Source organism: Etheostoma cragini, chromosome 12, assembly GCF_013103735.1.
Source record: "Etheostoma cragini isolate CJK2018 chromosome 12, CSU_Ecrag_1.0, whole genome shotgun sequence".
NCBI lineage: Eukaryota > Metazoa > Chordata > Actinopteri > Perciformes > Percidae > Etheostoma > Etheostoma cragini.
Genome location: NC_048418.1, coordinates 24,599,211 through 24,614,513, shown reverse-complemented (window position 1 = coordinate 24,614,513; position 15,303 = coordinate 24,599,211). Strand labels below are relative to the sequence as shown.

The following is a 15,303-nucleotide window of genomic DNA, read 5'->3' as shown; positions in this document are numbered from 1 at the left end:
AGGGGGAGGGGAAGGCAAAGGGGTCAAATGTAATTGCTGGTGAATGGAGTTGATTTTTTCATTAAAAAAAACAACCAGTTTAAACCAATTAAAATCGTTATGGGCTGGTCTAAGCTCCCGACAGAGCCACAGTGACACTGCAAAATAGCCTGGGAAGACACTGGTGTGTACTTTCAGAAGTAGTAGTAGTAGTAACCATAGTCCTCAAATTGTACAGATAGTCTAGCTAGCTGTCTGGATTTACCCTGCAGAGACCCGAGGACCAGGTAACCATAGTCCTCAGATTGGATAGATAGTCTAGCTAGCTGTCTGGATTTACCCTGCAGAGATCTGAGGACCAGGTAACCATAGTCCTCAGATTGGATAGATAGTCTAGCTAGCTGTCTGGATTTACCCTGCAGAGATCTGAGGACCAGGTAACCATAGTCCTTAGATAGGACAGATAGTCTAGCTAGCTGTCTGGATTTACCCTGCAGAGATCTGAGGACCAGGTAACCATAGTCCTCAGATTGGACAGATAGTCTAGCTAGCTGTCTGGATTTACCCTGCAGAGATCTGAGGACCAGTTAGAGTTTCAGTAATTAATTATAGTTAAAAATCTAATTATATCAGCTACATATATGTAGCTGAATTTGTTAGCTACTACTATTAGATTTTATTAGCTACTACAATAAAATAATTCCCAATTATGTGTTTTTTGTGGCATTATCATTCATTCACATATTTCAATCTGAAGATAAAACAGTAGCTTTTTCTTTCAAAGTATATTCAGAATAAACTCCTCTCTCTTCCAGTCAGACCTGCAGTATGACCCAGTGCCCCTCCTTGGCAGCCTTCTCCATGGCAACCTCAGCCACGTCTTCCTGGCCCTGGCCCAGTGACACGTTGTGAAGCTTCCCCAGGTCGATGGTGAAGCCCAGCTTCCTTCCTGGGAACACACAAGATTGCATTGGAAGCCTTTTAATGTTGATATTAACTAAAACCCTCCCTATGGGAAAATGTGCATGTAATCATATTCCCACTGAAATACAGTGGCTTGAGAAAGTTTACCGCCCCATGCTAAAGTTGATTAAAAAGAGGAATAAAAACCATCTTTTGGAAATTGATCTTAATGCCTTAATTAAAAATAAATTAGGAAAATCCAGCCTTTGAGGCAGGCACATTTTTATTTTTAAAAGCCAGTTATAACATGGATCCAGGATACTATGCATCCTAAAAAAAGTTTCCTTGGCCTATGGAATTAAAATACTCCCCAACCCCCCCACCCCCCTCCATCACATACCCTTCACCATACCTAAAAGATATGTGCCTGCTTCTATGGGAATTTAACATAGGGGGGTGTATACTTATGCCCCTGTATTTTAAGGAAGAACATTTATTTATTTACAATACATTATTTATTCAAAAAGAAAATTGGTGTCCTTAAAAGGTTGGATTTTCCTAATTTTTTTTAAATTAAGACATCAAGATTTCCAAAAGATGTTTTTTTATTCCTCTTTTTAAACAACTTTAGCATGGGGGGGTGTAAACTTTCTCAAGTCACTGTGCATCCTTTATCCTTACTAATCATTTCATGTTTCTTTAAGTTCTTTCAGCCTTTCTTCCTATATATTTTCCCAGCATTCCACTGCAACACAATTGTTCTATTGTCATAATGCTATTGGCTATATTTAGTAAAGATGCTATTTTCTAAAAGCACATTAGGGAAACTTCTTTTATTGAGAATCACATAGCATCAGCAGCTTTCACAATCATTTTTTGGACTGAAATCTTTTGTGAACAGTGATCCATATTTTCAGTTCTGTTTATATATATATATATATATATAAAAAGTCACAACATTACTGTGCACAAGCAAAGAAAGAGCATTTATTGCCCATGAAAGAACACTACGAGTATGTGAGTGTGTATTTGTGTGAGTGCATGCAGTCTGTGCTACTCTGTTTACAGTACCCAGCGATTCCACGTCTTTAAGCGGGTCCACTCCAGGGGAGAGGATGAAGAACACAGGTGAGGCTGGACCACTTTCTCTGAAGGACTTTGCAAATTCAGTCTTTCGGCCTTCTGTATACTTCACTCCAAGTTTCTCCTCCACAAAGTTCCTTAAGTGTGCCAACAGGTAAGGAACTAGTCTTTATGGCAAAGGTGATAGAAAAGTGGACAATAAAAGAAATAGACACAAGTAACCACCTCCGAACCTTAGGGCATAGGTCATGCGGTCAGGTCTCAGGGCTCTCATCATGATGAGTTTCTGCAGGGAGCTTTTCCCTTTCCACTCCTGCGGGAACTTCTCTTTCTCTGGACACTCCGACTCCACCATCTTCTTCCAGCGCTTGGGAGAGCCTTCGATGTCCCGATCCAGACCTCGAAACTCCTCAGTAAAACTCATCACCTGGGGGAAGACAAGGGGTAGCAGGTCGGGTGGACAATACGGAGAAAGGTAACACTTTAGAATATGATTGAAATACCCTAATTGATGCATTAATAAAACATAAAAAACCTGTGTTGATATGTGTGTGTGTGTGTGTGTGTGTTTGTGTGTGTGTGTGCACCTTGATGGCGCTCCACGCTGAGTTGGAGAGAAAGTCGAGGGGGCTGACGTAGCTGTGGTCAACGTTAAAACGTAGCAGGAAGTCTAGCTCTCGCGCGGCTATCTCCTTACTCATCAGGAGCAACTAAAGGAGTAAAAGCACAGTCAGAGATGAAACACACACACACACACACACACACACACACACACACACACACACACACACACACACACACACACACACACACACACACACACACACACACACACACACACACACACACACACACACACACACACACACACACACACACCTGGAAGGCTAGCTGTGCTGTAAAGGTGAGCTTGTCTCGCTCAAACAGTCCCCTGCTGATGTAGTTAAAGGTGGAGTAGGTGACACAGTCTATGAGCGTGTTAACCCTGCCCTTCACGTCCTCGCAGGCCTCCGCCATCTCCACCGCCTTGTGGAAAACCACGTTAAAGGCCTGAGAACAAGAGGGAAAACGAACTTTGAGCTAGCGTGTTATTCACTGAAAATGGCAAGTTTGAAAAAATATTTGCATCGTGCAACAAGGGAGGCCTACTTGATTCTTTCGGGGAATGATTGGAAATATTTACAAAGATTATGTTTACGGCATTTACTCTCTAACTGGGATGTTTTGGGACTGATTGGTGGTGATTTGCTAATGACAAATAATACACGGTGATACACTGGTAAGAGCAAATTTAGCCAATTTTTGTCAAATTTGCAGAGCCACTGTCTTTGCGACCGGAGCTTAGCAACTGTGATTGGTTTAAAGAAATGCAAACAATCCAGAGGTTTTTTCCCTCCTGTCATAGAATGTATGCATGATGTAGCCAGACCTTACTCCACAGCGCTGCTCTTGACTTGCTCTTCTGGTTACCTTGAGGCTGAACTGATACATGGGGTTAATCTTGTTGAGATCGTTCATGATGAAATAGAGCAGAGAAGCTCGGACGGCAACGGGACGATAGTGCTCCCTGGCTTCGTTTATCTTCACCTCGTTGACTTTAGCTTCCAGGACCTGGGAATGACGGATGGAGGGAGAAGACAGAAAAAAAAAGGAAATGTTGAATGAATTTCAATTCAATTCAGGCAACTATGCACACACATTCACGCTGTTACCTTCATCTCGATCTCAGCAGCAGTGTGTTTGGTGGTCTCGAGCTTCTCCACCAGCTCGTTGTCACCCAGGAAGTTGCTCTCCGCCGCCGACAGCCGCGTCAGCAGCTCGTCCTCCAGGAGCTTCAGCTCAATCTTGAACATGTTCTGCTGTTTGGTCAGTTCACTCTGCAGGCAGTTCACACAAACAGGTTTCAGATTTATCATCATTGTTATTATTGTTATTCTCAGATTTGTTAGTTAGACTCAGAAGTGTACACAATAAATGTGTTTTAACTAGAATAAAATAATGAATGAAATCAATTGCTCAAAACCAACTGGATCATTTTGGGGAATTGCTTACTGTTCACAGCAGTATTATTTACCTTGTCTCTAAAAAACAGAGGCTGCAACAACAGCAACAAGCTTTACCAGTACTACTGGATATAAATGAATGTTAAAATGATAAATGGTAATTTGTAAACGCAATTATTGAATCTTAAAATACTTTCAACTTTTGCCGCCTCCACTACTATTACAGTGTCTTGTATTGGGAAAAACTATGGCGTTTACAAGACTCAAGTCCAAGTCTTGAGTACTCACTTGTCAACATGTGAGAATTTATGAAATCGGACTGAGGAAGTTTCCGACTACTTTTATGGGTAATAGGTTATGAAAATTTGATGTAGGATATTAATGTACTGTACATTTATTCTGTAACTGTTTCATGTAGAGGCAGAGTGGGGGACTCAGACTCAAATGCTGGTAGAGGTGACTTGACTCAAACTCTCCTTGGTGACTCGGACTCCAACACAGGAGACTAAAGACTTGACCTGGACTCAAACTCAGGTAAGGGTAACTGGACTCGGACATAAACTCTTCTTGGGTGACTCAGACTTGGACTCAAACACTGTTGACAGTTGATGACTCAACTACGACACTGCCAACAGCATTCTGATGTAAGATCGCTGCACCAACACCCATTTTCCACATCCTAAAGGGAAAGAGTATCCTAATAACTAACTGAGCCCACCTTGAGGTGCTCGAGGTCGGGTCTTTCTTGGTTCACCACCTGGGCCAGCAGCTGGTCCTCCAGACCATCTCTGGTCACAGTGAAATTGATGAGAGTGGTCTGGGCTTGAATCTCTGGCTTGTAGTGAGGATTGGCCAACTTGGTGTGGAGGATCAGTCTGAAGCCCGGGTGGAAGAAACACTCCTTGTCCCCAACCTTTATGCAGCTGCGAGAGAGCGTACAGAGGGAGGAAGTGTAAAGCGCTGGAGGAGAGGGCGGGAGACTGAGAGAAACAAATGGCCATGTTGTCCTACCTTCCCTTCTTGATGGTGTGTCTCCCCAGCAGAGGGTCAATAACAGGGTCAATGGTCTCCTCCAGGTTCTCTATGAGGACAGTGTCCCCCGCCACGACAGCCTGTTCTATCACATCTACATAGCTGGAACAATATTTAACATTAATACATGACAAAAACATTTTATTTACCAAACGGACTACAGATGTAATTTATCCACTGGCTACAATCTTACATATTTACATAATTGTTCAATAATTAATAAATAAAGAGCACCCATTATATTCTTTTTAAGTGTCATATACATGTTTGTACTCTTGGGATGTAATAGAATAGGTTTACATGCTTTGATAATCTTTCTGAGCTCTAAGCTTCCCCAAAAGTCTTCTGATTGGTCAACTAGCCCACTCTGTTGTGATTGGTCAACCAAATTCAAACAAGCCACTGGGTGGGCTGTGTGTGCTCAGGCAGCACCCATGGGCAGCACAACGAGCGAGGCGTTTTTCAGGCATTTGAGAAAAGTGCTGTCGGTAGGAGAGAAAGCTCCGATGGGAGTGAAATGTGTTTTTTTGTACTTTATATATCTATTACATACACAAAAAACTATATTACAGTCTAAAAGACAGGAAAAATCCCCTCCAAAAAAGAAAAGTAAAGGCTCTTTAAATAAATTTTTACACAGATGCTGTCAGATCTCGCCGATTTTGAAAATAATAGTGCTGCTGATAACGAGAACATTAGATATAAAAAGGCATTTCCGTTCCAGAGCAGGTCAGTATTCAGAACCTTTACTTCTACCCGAGGAGGATCACTTACCCTCTCTGCCCTAGACTGACAACCTTGAGGCTGCTGCCATGGCGACTCTTTATCCACTTAATGCCTTGCAGCTGAGGGTCAATGAGGAGAGGCCAGCGCTCACCTGAAGCGATGCACACAGGACACACACACACACACACAGATATTTAAACATTTTGTTGAGCAAACCTAGCGCTGAACCTTTCCTCTTGGTCTATGATCATCCCTATGGGGATGTGATATAGTATTTGTATATGTACTGCCACACTACTGACAGTTTGTGAGGATGGTGGCATTCTGAGTTGACATTTTGTCTCCTGGTAAGCCTTCATTGTTCCACTGGGCCACCATCGCATCGTCACTCAGCATTAACACTGGATCTAAGTCTTCTGTCATGGGGATAGGCACCTGATGGAGAAATGATAAGAGAAAATAGGAAGAGATGTTGTCATGGAAACCTAAGAATAACGTCCTGTTGGAAGGACAGGCAGCTGTGGGAATGATAAAGGGTGGAAGAGGTATATTGAGATGAAGAAGTGACACATTTTCATATAATATTTAAACATAGCTTTTTATGGGAGGATTTTAGGCCTTTAATGACAGGACAGGGGGACATGAAAGGGGGAATGACCAGCAGCAAAGGAGCCACAGGTCGGAGTCGAACCCGGGCCTGCTGCTTCGAGGAGTAAACCTCTATTGAGTATAGGGGCGCCATCTCTACCACCTGAGCTATCCGGGCACCCATAGCTTTGTAATTTAGGACAAGATATTTTCGTTGTAAGATTGGTACCTTCTGGCTGCGCAGGAAAGGCATCCAGAGGTTCTCCTGCAGCTCCCTCCTGTACTTCTTGGAGAAGGAGCCGGCATAGGAGATGAAGGCTGCGGTTAGGAGGAGGTCCCCACTGAGAGTCTGCTCCTGTTCATGGTACTGAGCCACTGAGTGGGCCCAGCGCACATTCTCACTCTGAAACATAGTATACATCCAGTAAGTAATACTCTTTGTATTTATATGTACTAGTACAGTGCCCTCTTTGAAGCCTGTGCCTGTTTGGATTGCTTGGGTTCCCAGTATTTTATCTTCTTCACTCATCCTTAATTTTACTTGAGAAGAGCATTAAATGGAACCATCCATGTTCCTTTTTGGCAGTTTTTGATATAGACATTTTCTGACAATGGGTCAAATTTGACCCTTAAGACAACAGGAGGGTTAATAGATTACACATGAAGCACCCCTTCATTCCCAAAACACTTGGAACATAGTGCACTAATACAAAATGTCTTAAATCAACTTTAAAAAAACATTATTCAAACCGATCCCCCATTGGTCACTGCTGTGCCCACCTCCAGCCCTTTGACCAGCCGATTGGCTAGTTCTATTGTCTTGTTGGTGGAGTTGACCTCTTCCTGAAAGCGCAGTTTCTCTGATGTGGCTTTCTCAAATGCTGTTGTCAGAACTTCCAGGCTACTGTCCAGCTCCTGAGAGAGAGAGAGAGAGAGAGAGAGAGAGAGAGAGAGAGAGAGAGAGAGAGAGAGAGAGAGAGAGAGAGAATATGATGCCTTTGCCTTAGATGTTCCTAAATAAAATTTCCGTTGACTAATTTAACATTATGTGCACTGTGTAAATGACCTGACTATTTATGTAACAAAAACAAGTAGTTCAACAAGATAATAAAACAGAATTATAAGAGAAATTTCAGCAGTAGAAGTTGTAGTGAAGTGGCAGTGGATTGTCAGATAAAATGTGAGGGCTTGCCATTTTGCAAGAAGCAAACTAAAAGTGAAATAAACACTAAATATGGAAGTATGCAATCTAAATATATGTACAAATGTAAAAAAAAAAACAACAAAAATTAGAAAACACAAAGAAATAGAGGATATAGGACATGTAAAGGTGCGATAATCTCAGTAGACATACAGCGAGTTTCTTCCTGATGGCTTCTAGTTTCTCAGCAGCCTCAGCCAGATCAGCGTTGGCCTGGGACAGACACATCCTCTTCATCTCTACCTCACACAATACCTGTGGACAAAACAAACATCACCCCAAAAATATACATTATTCCCATGGGTCCGCTAGGAATGCAATACAATTAGCTACATTTAGAAGGGCGTGTTTAGTTCAATCAGTAAAATACCATCCTGTTCTTTCAGACAACACCATAGCCCTTTCAATAATATATGAGATTAACATCAGTGACGTTAAACACAATTAATCATTAAAGCACTTTAAATATGAACAAATACACACGGTATATTGAAAATCCTACAATATGAACATAGAAAAGCAGAGTTGTACTTACAAAAATCTATCCAGGGCAGCAATGGTTAGGGAAACAGAAAATAACCAATCAGAGAGCAAGAACACAGTGCTGTACACTGAACGTCAAACACAGGCTTAGCTTGGAGGACGCCCGCTGGTGTTCATGTGTGTACCTCGTGGAAGCGTACGATGTTGATCACCCAGGCGCAGAGCCCCGCAGCCGCCGAGGATTTCTGACGGACAAACTCGGGGTTGAACTCCGGGTCGCTGAGGTGTTCGTCTTTCACGCACCTCACGGTGGCCTCGGGGATGTGCTCTTTGTCGAAGTTTACCAGAGCCTGCAGGAAGTCATCCACCTGCATGTGCAGAGGTGTGTGTGTGTGTATATGTGTATGTGCGTGGATTACATAAAATGGTGTCACCTCACAATCTTCATATCTAATACTCCTGCATGCTTTTTGAATTCTAAATCATGAGCGGGAATTGCAAAGGGAAATAGAATAAAAAAAATACACAAAGCTACACACCATTTTGGCAAGTGTCTAACACAGTGTTTACTAAAATTTATTTTTCAGTTTTGTATAAAGTGCTTCGCTCGGATTAAAAAACTATTTTACAAGAGGCCAGGATAGCAGCAGCGCACGGAACATAAAATACTTATAGAGGTAATAAAATATTCAGTCAAACACAGACTTTTAGTAGAATAAATAAAGACGATAAACGATCAACAACTTTACAAGAAATATGAAAATAGATTGACAATATATATCAATGAGCGAAGAGGAATGAAACGACAGTTGGTCATTTTAAATGTGATGCAGTGTTATTTCAGCGGTTTAGGGAATTGTGTTTGCGATGACGGACGGCAGCCAGCAGTTAATCTTAGAACCACGGCGAGAGACGCTGTAAAAGATCACCTTGCTCATGAGCATCTTGGAAGCCTTCCAGCTGCGATCTTTGGGGATTCGGCCTTGGGGAGACATTAGCACCAGGACAGCTGCTGAGACGTTGGTGACAATAGCTGGAGGGTTGGGGAACGTCCTCAGCTCTGTCAGGTTCAACTGGATCAGCAAACACACACACACACTTTTTTATTTTTTTATTTGGTGGGCTGGGATGCAGCCAACCTTGCAACACTGTTTTTCACTATCTTCACCGGTCATATAAAATAAATTAAATTAAATTAAATTAAATGAACCAAATAAAAGAAACCAGTGGTGCTGACAGGATTCAGGTCTCCGTATTAATGTGTCCACCAGTGACTCACCCTGTTGAGTGTGTTGAGGGCTGTATTGGCTGCCTGTAGGGCGGGCTCAGCCTTGACCAGGTCGTCCTCAGTCTCCTGCTGCTGTTTGGTCACTTCAGCTTGGATTGCTGCCACCTGGGAAAAAAAATAAAAATTCACAAAAACGTGTGACGTCTACACTTCGCTTCGAATGGTTTGTTGCAGGTTGGGCAGATTTCCGTCCTTCAGGCTTTATATGCTGCAACCTGATGAAGTGGCGTGAAATATGCCATCATTCTGATAACTTTGTGACTTACTCTTTGCTCCTCTGCATCTGCCACAGCTCTCTCTTGGTTGAGCCTGTCTGTCTGGTGTCCTATTTTAGCTATGAGAGCCTCTATGTCTGTGTTCCTCTGCCACAGCTCCACCTCCTGCACCGCGAGCTTGGCTTTCAGATCTTCTACCTGAGCAAGACAGACCGGAAGAGACGGAGATATAAAAACTTAAAAAAGAAAATGGCAAGACAGATTTTCTTTTTGTAGGAGTAGGAGTCTGTGACTTCTTGCCGTCTCCTGACACATTTTGGTAACACTTTATTTGAAGTGGCGTGCATAAGACTAACATGAGACAGTCATAATTATATGACACAACGCCTGTCATGGACATGAAGGGTCCTTTAAAATGTTCATGAATGTTATCATTGAGTATCATTCGGTAAATTAGGATTCTTTAAAGCAAAGTCGTCATTGTCCGAGATGTTTGTGATATGACAACTTGACAATAAGCAAGACAATTTAACCTGTCATAAATATGTCATAGCAGGCCTAATTTTCAAACTTTAAAGGTCCCATGACCTGGTGCTCTAAAAAAAACTTAGCTGTCCCCTAATACTGTATCTGAAGTCTCTTTTATATAGACCTTAGTGGTCCCCTAATACTGTATCTGAAGTCTCTTTTATATAGACCTTAGTGGTCCCCTAATACTGTATCTGAAGTCTCTTTTATATAGACCTTAGTGGTCCCCTAATACTGTATCTGAAGTCTCTTTTATATAGACCTTAGTGGTCCCCTAATACTGTATCTGAAGTCTCTTTATATAGACCTCAGTGGTCCCTATTACTGTATCTGAAGTCTCTTTTATATAGACCTTAGTGGTCCCCCAATACCGTACCTGAAGTCTCTTTCCAAAAATTCAGCCTTGGTGCAGAATTACAGCCACTAGAGCCAGACCCACAATAAGCTTTCCTTAGTATGTGCCATAGCTTCTGCGGAGGAGGAGGGGTGGTGTGTGTGTGTGTATGTATTTGTGTGTGCATGTACACACATCATCTGACCTGTGAGGCAGTGGTCTGCAGTTTCTGTAGGCCGTTCTCCAACCGTTCCATCTTCTGGGTCAGCTCCGTGCGTTTTTTCCCCAGCAGGTTGCCATACAGTTTCATAAACTCCAGGAAACTCTTTGGGGTGGTGTAGTTAAAGTGTTTCTCATTCTGCTGGTACCTGACACTCACCTGTACAGTGTGGTTAACACAAGAAACCAAGAGAGGATGTCAGAGAAGGTGTCAGGAGCGGTTATTATCACCCATGGTGCTTTGCAGCAATTCACCTCATTGACACTGGTGTGGGCGTAGGAGATGAACTCACTGATAGATGCCCGCACATCTGGCTGCATCGGATAAACACACACACACAGGGATTTAGGGTATTATTACTTTACATTAAATTTCATTTCATTTAGCTGACGCTTTCATCCAAAGCAACTTCCAACAAGTGCATTCAACCACAAAGGTCCAAACTTAGAACAGCAAGTACCACATAGAAGAACACATATTAACAAGTCTGCTTTTAGTGAGATGGAGTCTATATAATATTTTAAATTGTAGTAATCCATGTCTCACACAGATAGATTGGTTGGATTTGTTCGATTACAACTGCTAAACATCTTCTGAAATTTTGACTCCAAACTCTTTAGCCCATTGCTCCTTGAGATGACACAAAGTAGGAGACGTCCTCCTTCGTATCGTGCTGTACAACTGAGATATCAAACCTGGTTCAGGGGGTCCCAATCTAAAAGTTCTCCAACCCAACCATCTAATGACTGAAAGGGATTTTTGACAAAACTGCGTATTTGTAAGTACCTGAATTTTTTTTTTAACCATTAGCTTCTTAGCCAAGGCACATTGGCACGAGATGTGTTTATATGTGAATGTGCTGTCACCTCCAGTCCAGGGATCTTTTCTATGAACGTAGTGCTGACAGACTGCAGGGCGAGCTGCGGCCACGGGTGGAACCAGTCTATGGCTGTACAGTTCACCAGAGCTGGAAACTTCCGCGCCCGTGTCCGCAATGTGAACCCGACTGGGGAGAAACACAAGACAACCTGGAGAACAAAGAGGGCGGGGGTATTCTATAATCATTGATATGAGAAACTGGGTTTAAATACAGCAGGTATCATATTGCACTTTGTTTCAGACCTTGAGCTGTCTCCGTATCCTCTCAATAAAGAAGCTCCAGCAGTTGTCCCTGCTGTCGATGAGTCCTAATCCTCTCAGCTCCATCCGAATCGACATCACAATCATATCCACATCTTCGTCACTAAACAGGTCCGGAATATCCCCTAAACAACACAAACATCGCAAGCTCAAAATGTGTATTTGTCTCTATTTACAGTACACTACAAGAAATCCTTCCTACCACAGGCAATACAAATTATTAACACTTCATCACCGAGTGGTAGACGAGACTCACAGACACAAGTGCACCTTGCACAATATTTACATACACAGTTTTAACAATAATATTTAAACAGTTGTAAATTTGATTTTTATTCCCAACTTGTATATATCTTAAATGATTTGTTCTTATATTGTATCCTGTTATTTCATGTACATTCTGCATGTGTGCTGTGTGTCTGATATGTTGCTGCTGCAACGCCGGAATTTCCCCTTTTCTTTGGGATTAATAAAAATGTTTCTATCTATCCACACAATGTGGTACAGAATTCAGCAGTGTTCAGTGGAGTTGCTTTCTGCTGATTGCCACAGTTTTCCTTTTAGGTTCTGGATAACACATGGGATAGTAGTGTACTGTATACCAGCAGCTGCTAATACTCAAAAGGCCATTCAAAGTATTAAAATTGGATTTTTTTTTCATCCTATAGTGCCGGTGTGACATGGAATTGAATTATCACAATCCATGCATCACCTGGTTAATATAAAATACAAGTCTGATACATTTTCACTACATCTGTGGCTCTACCACTTTCTATAGTATGAATGTGTTGAGAGGAAAAAAAAACATTTGGCTGATGAAATTTACATTTTTTGTTGTTGAATTTAACAATACAGTAAGGTACAAACTCTTCATCTTATAAGAACTATTCTTAAAAGCATGTGGGTTTCAGTTTGAGGGGCGGCCTTGTGGAATGGTCTAAAGAATGAAATCAAACAGAGACCTTATATTAAAAACAATTATATTAAAACAATACTTGACCATCATAGAAAGGTGGCCTGAATATATGAATGGGAATGTACACACAGTATATAGTTGTATGTTGTTGTTTAGTATGCTGTATATGCATATCTATTTGTTTCTTTCTGTAATAATATCATATTGAAAAGTAAGGGCAGGATTTTATAAGCTTTAAGCTTATTGTCCTTCTTAAACTCATCCTTTTTCTTTTCTTTTGATGGAATTGGATCAATTTGTATATGCTTTGCTTTATTTTTGTGTTTTTATGTGATATTTTCCCCGTTTGGTCTTTTACAATGTGAAGATTGTTCGAGCTACATAAAACAAATCAAGACACTATAAATTTGTGCACAAAAGGTCTTTTCCATCACCTAGAGAAAAGTAGGCTTATTCTAGCTTTTTACACACTAAAGCGGGACTTATTTGCTCATCAAAAGAAAAGAAAAAGGATGAGTGTAGCCAAACCTGAGGCCAGCATATCGTTGATGAGCACCAGGAAGCGTTCATCTGGGATCTGGGCGTCGGTATGAAGGAACACTGTCCCAATGTTCTTCACCCCCACCTTTATGTACAAAGCTGCTATATCACTCTGAAGATGAGGTGGTTGAGGAATAGGCCCAAAGAACATATAAATATGGCATGGAACAGGTTAGTCTGGCATTCGGTTCAAACAGTGGAGAGACATGTTGGCATCTATTGCGGCGTGCGTGTGTGTAACTGCATTTTACCTTGAGGTCATTGATGCCGTAGCCTTTACGCAGAGTGATCTGGAAAACTTCCAGCAAGCTGAGGAAGGCAGCCAGCCGACACAGACTCTGCTTCCCACAGCCCCCCACCCCCACCAGCAGGGCGTTACCATAGGGGGCCTCCAGGATACGACTGATACGACATCTGAGCACAAACACCCCAATTAATAGTGTGTACATTGCCTGTGGTTGTGCTTATGTGTGTAAAACCTCCCTTGTGTATGTTAGCACTTCCTAGATAAAAAAAAATGTCTGGCTCACTAGTGACATAAATTTGTCTTTGACACAAGGGCACAAGTGACATAAAACATACATTAATAAACAATGTAAAAAACATTGATGATGTTGCAAAAATGCAAAAAGCGTAAAATAAAAGTGTGTGTGTGTGAAAGAGCAAGTGTCTGTGTGTGTGTGTGTGTCTTACACATGCTGGATAGCTTCTTCGAACAGCACCAGGTCCATCACAGCGTGCAGCTCATTATAATGCTCCAAAGCATCAGCCAGAGTCTTCTGGAGCTTCTCCCAGTCTGAAGCCTGACAACACGGGCAAACAAACAATCAACCCTGACTCTCCAGAGGAAGGGCAGCAAGTAACTATGTGGTAACTTCCAGATATCCAATTAACGAAGTTCTTATCAAGACTTGACTTGATTAGCTTTCAAGTCGAACCCCACACAGAAAAGAAAGGTAATTAGTTTGCTAATGACATGCATTCATCCTCATTTATTTTCTGACAGATTAGACGTGACAGCAGAATTTGTGCAATAAGCTTTTCAAATATGTGAGCTACAGATAATCCACATACTAAATTGATTAAAGTCAAAAACAATTAAACTCACCTATTATATCACCGCAGAAAATAATGAATAAATCTTGAGTGTGTGTGAATCATAGGCTGTAATACATGGATGTGTCGAACCTGGTGATAGCGAGGCTCTCCCACTCCCTGGGCAAAGTGACAGTACACCAAAGGCTGGTGGATGAAGATGGACTCATCTATTCCCTGGAGAAAAATGGCAGAAACGGAGGTATGAAAAAGGCAACAAACAATAATGTACATTAAACTTGATTAAAAAGGGGACATTTCTGTATGTTCCCTGTTATTTACCTCAAAATATCTCTTGCCAGTGTCCAGCAGGATTTTGTTGAAGAGTTCCACGTCTTTCTCTTCCATCAGTTTGTCGGAGTAGACCCTGGAGCTCTCATGCAGCCACAGGTGAACAAGGTCCATGGGGTAGCGGACACTCTCCGGCAGGGCAAACAGGATGCCCTACACACATACATGGAACATGATCATGTGATTCAGTTACACACACTTGACTTCAAAGTACATTAAATCTCCATCCCCATTAAACAGGTATCTCTGACAGATAGAGTCGGGTATTTAGGTGAATGATGGAGCCATCATATGCCTTGCCATCACCATTTACAATGACAACCAAAACCCTCTATAGCCACACTTTACATTGCTGCCATCTGGCCGCAGATAACGGACTCTGAGTTGAAGGACTCACTTTGGCAGGAGTTTGGTCCCTTCCAGGGTGTAGCCCCAAAGTCTGGGTCCTGTAGCCAATGCATTGTCAATAGGCCCCTCCCTGCATCTACAGCTATTCATTCTATCATCTTTTTGGGCCCTCTTCACATCAGAGCCCTGGTACTCGGTCCCCTTTTTCGCCCCAGTTCGACGCCCCTGGTCCCTTCTGCCATTGCGCTGCTGAACAAACTATCTCGCAGACTTTGTACAGATCTGGTGTTGTGTTGTAAATGTGGGTTGTTGGGGGGGTTATCTGTTGATGTATTTGTCCATGTATTGCCATGTATTGCCATGTGCATGAAACAGACTGTGAAATAAAAT

The 15,303-nt window shown here is 42.0% G+C and overlaps 1 protein-coding gene across 1 annotated transcript in view; it reads right to left on the bottom strand.

Moving 5' to 3' along the window:
• The window catches only part of dnah9l (dynein, axonemal, heavy polypeptide 9 like), a 44,377-nt gene that overhangs the window by 5,498 nt on the left and 23,576 nt on the right, over positions 1 to 15,303 (bottom strand). Inside the window, exons 51-77 of the mRNA XM_034886976.1 lie at positions 14,557 to 14,718; positions 14,368 to 14,451; positions 13,873 to 13,982; positions 13,431 to 13,593; positions 13,168 to 13,291; positions 11,706 to 11,848; positions 11,450 to 11,611; positions 10,838 to 10,897; positions 10,569 to 10,742; positions 9,553 to 9,699; positions 9,278 to 9,391; positions 8,928 to 9,071; positions 8,184 to 8,366; positions 7,669 to 7,770; positions 7,095 to 7,229; positions 6,544 to 6,717; positions 6,029 to 6,161; positions 5,775 to 5,877; positions 4,980 to 5,102; positions 4,687 to 4,891; positions 3,678 to 3,842; positions 3,436 to 3,576; positions 2,845 to 3,015; positions 2,553 to 2,675; positions 2,199 to 2,392; positions 1,954 to 2,102; positions 801 to 928 (exon numbers count right to left, since the gene is read on the bottom strand). Coding sequence (XP_034742867.1) covers positions 801 to 928; positions 1,954 to 2,102; positions 2,199 to 2,392; positions 2,553 to 2,675; positions 2,845 to 3,015; positions 3,436 to 3,576; positions 3,678 to 3,842; positions 4,687 to 4,891; positions 4,980 to 5,102; positions 5,775 to 5,877; positions 6,029 to 6,161; positions 6,544 to 6,717; positions 7,095 to 7,229; positions 7,669 to 7,770; positions 8,184 to 8,366; positions 8,928 to 9,071; positions 9,278 to 9,391; positions 9,553 to 9,699; positions 10,569 to 10,742; positions 10,838 to 10,897; positions 11,450 to 11,611; positions 11,706 to 11,848; positions 13,168 to 13,291; positions 13,431 to 13,593; positions 13,873 to 13,982; positions 14,368 to 14,451; positions 14,557 to 14,718 — 3,816 coding nt within the window. The remainder of the gene's footprint in view (positions 1 to 800; positions 929 to 1,953; positions 2,103 to 2,198; positions 2,393 to 2,552; positions 2,676 to 2,844; positions 3,016 to 3,435; positions 3,577 to 3,677; positions 3,843 to 4,686; positions 4,892 to 4,979; positions 5,103 to 5,774; positions 5,878 to 6,028; positions 6,162 to 6,543; positions 6,718 to 7,094; positions 7,230 to 7,668; positions 7,771 to 8,183; positions 8,367 to 8,927; positions 9,072 to 9,277; positions 9,392 to 9,552; positions 9,700 to 10,568; positions 10,743 to 10,837; positions 10,898 to 11,449; positions 11,612 to 11,705; positions 11,849 to 13,167; positions 13,292 to 13,430; positions 13,594 to 13,872; positions 13,983 to 14,367; positions 14,452 to 14,556; positions 14,719 to 15,303) is intronic.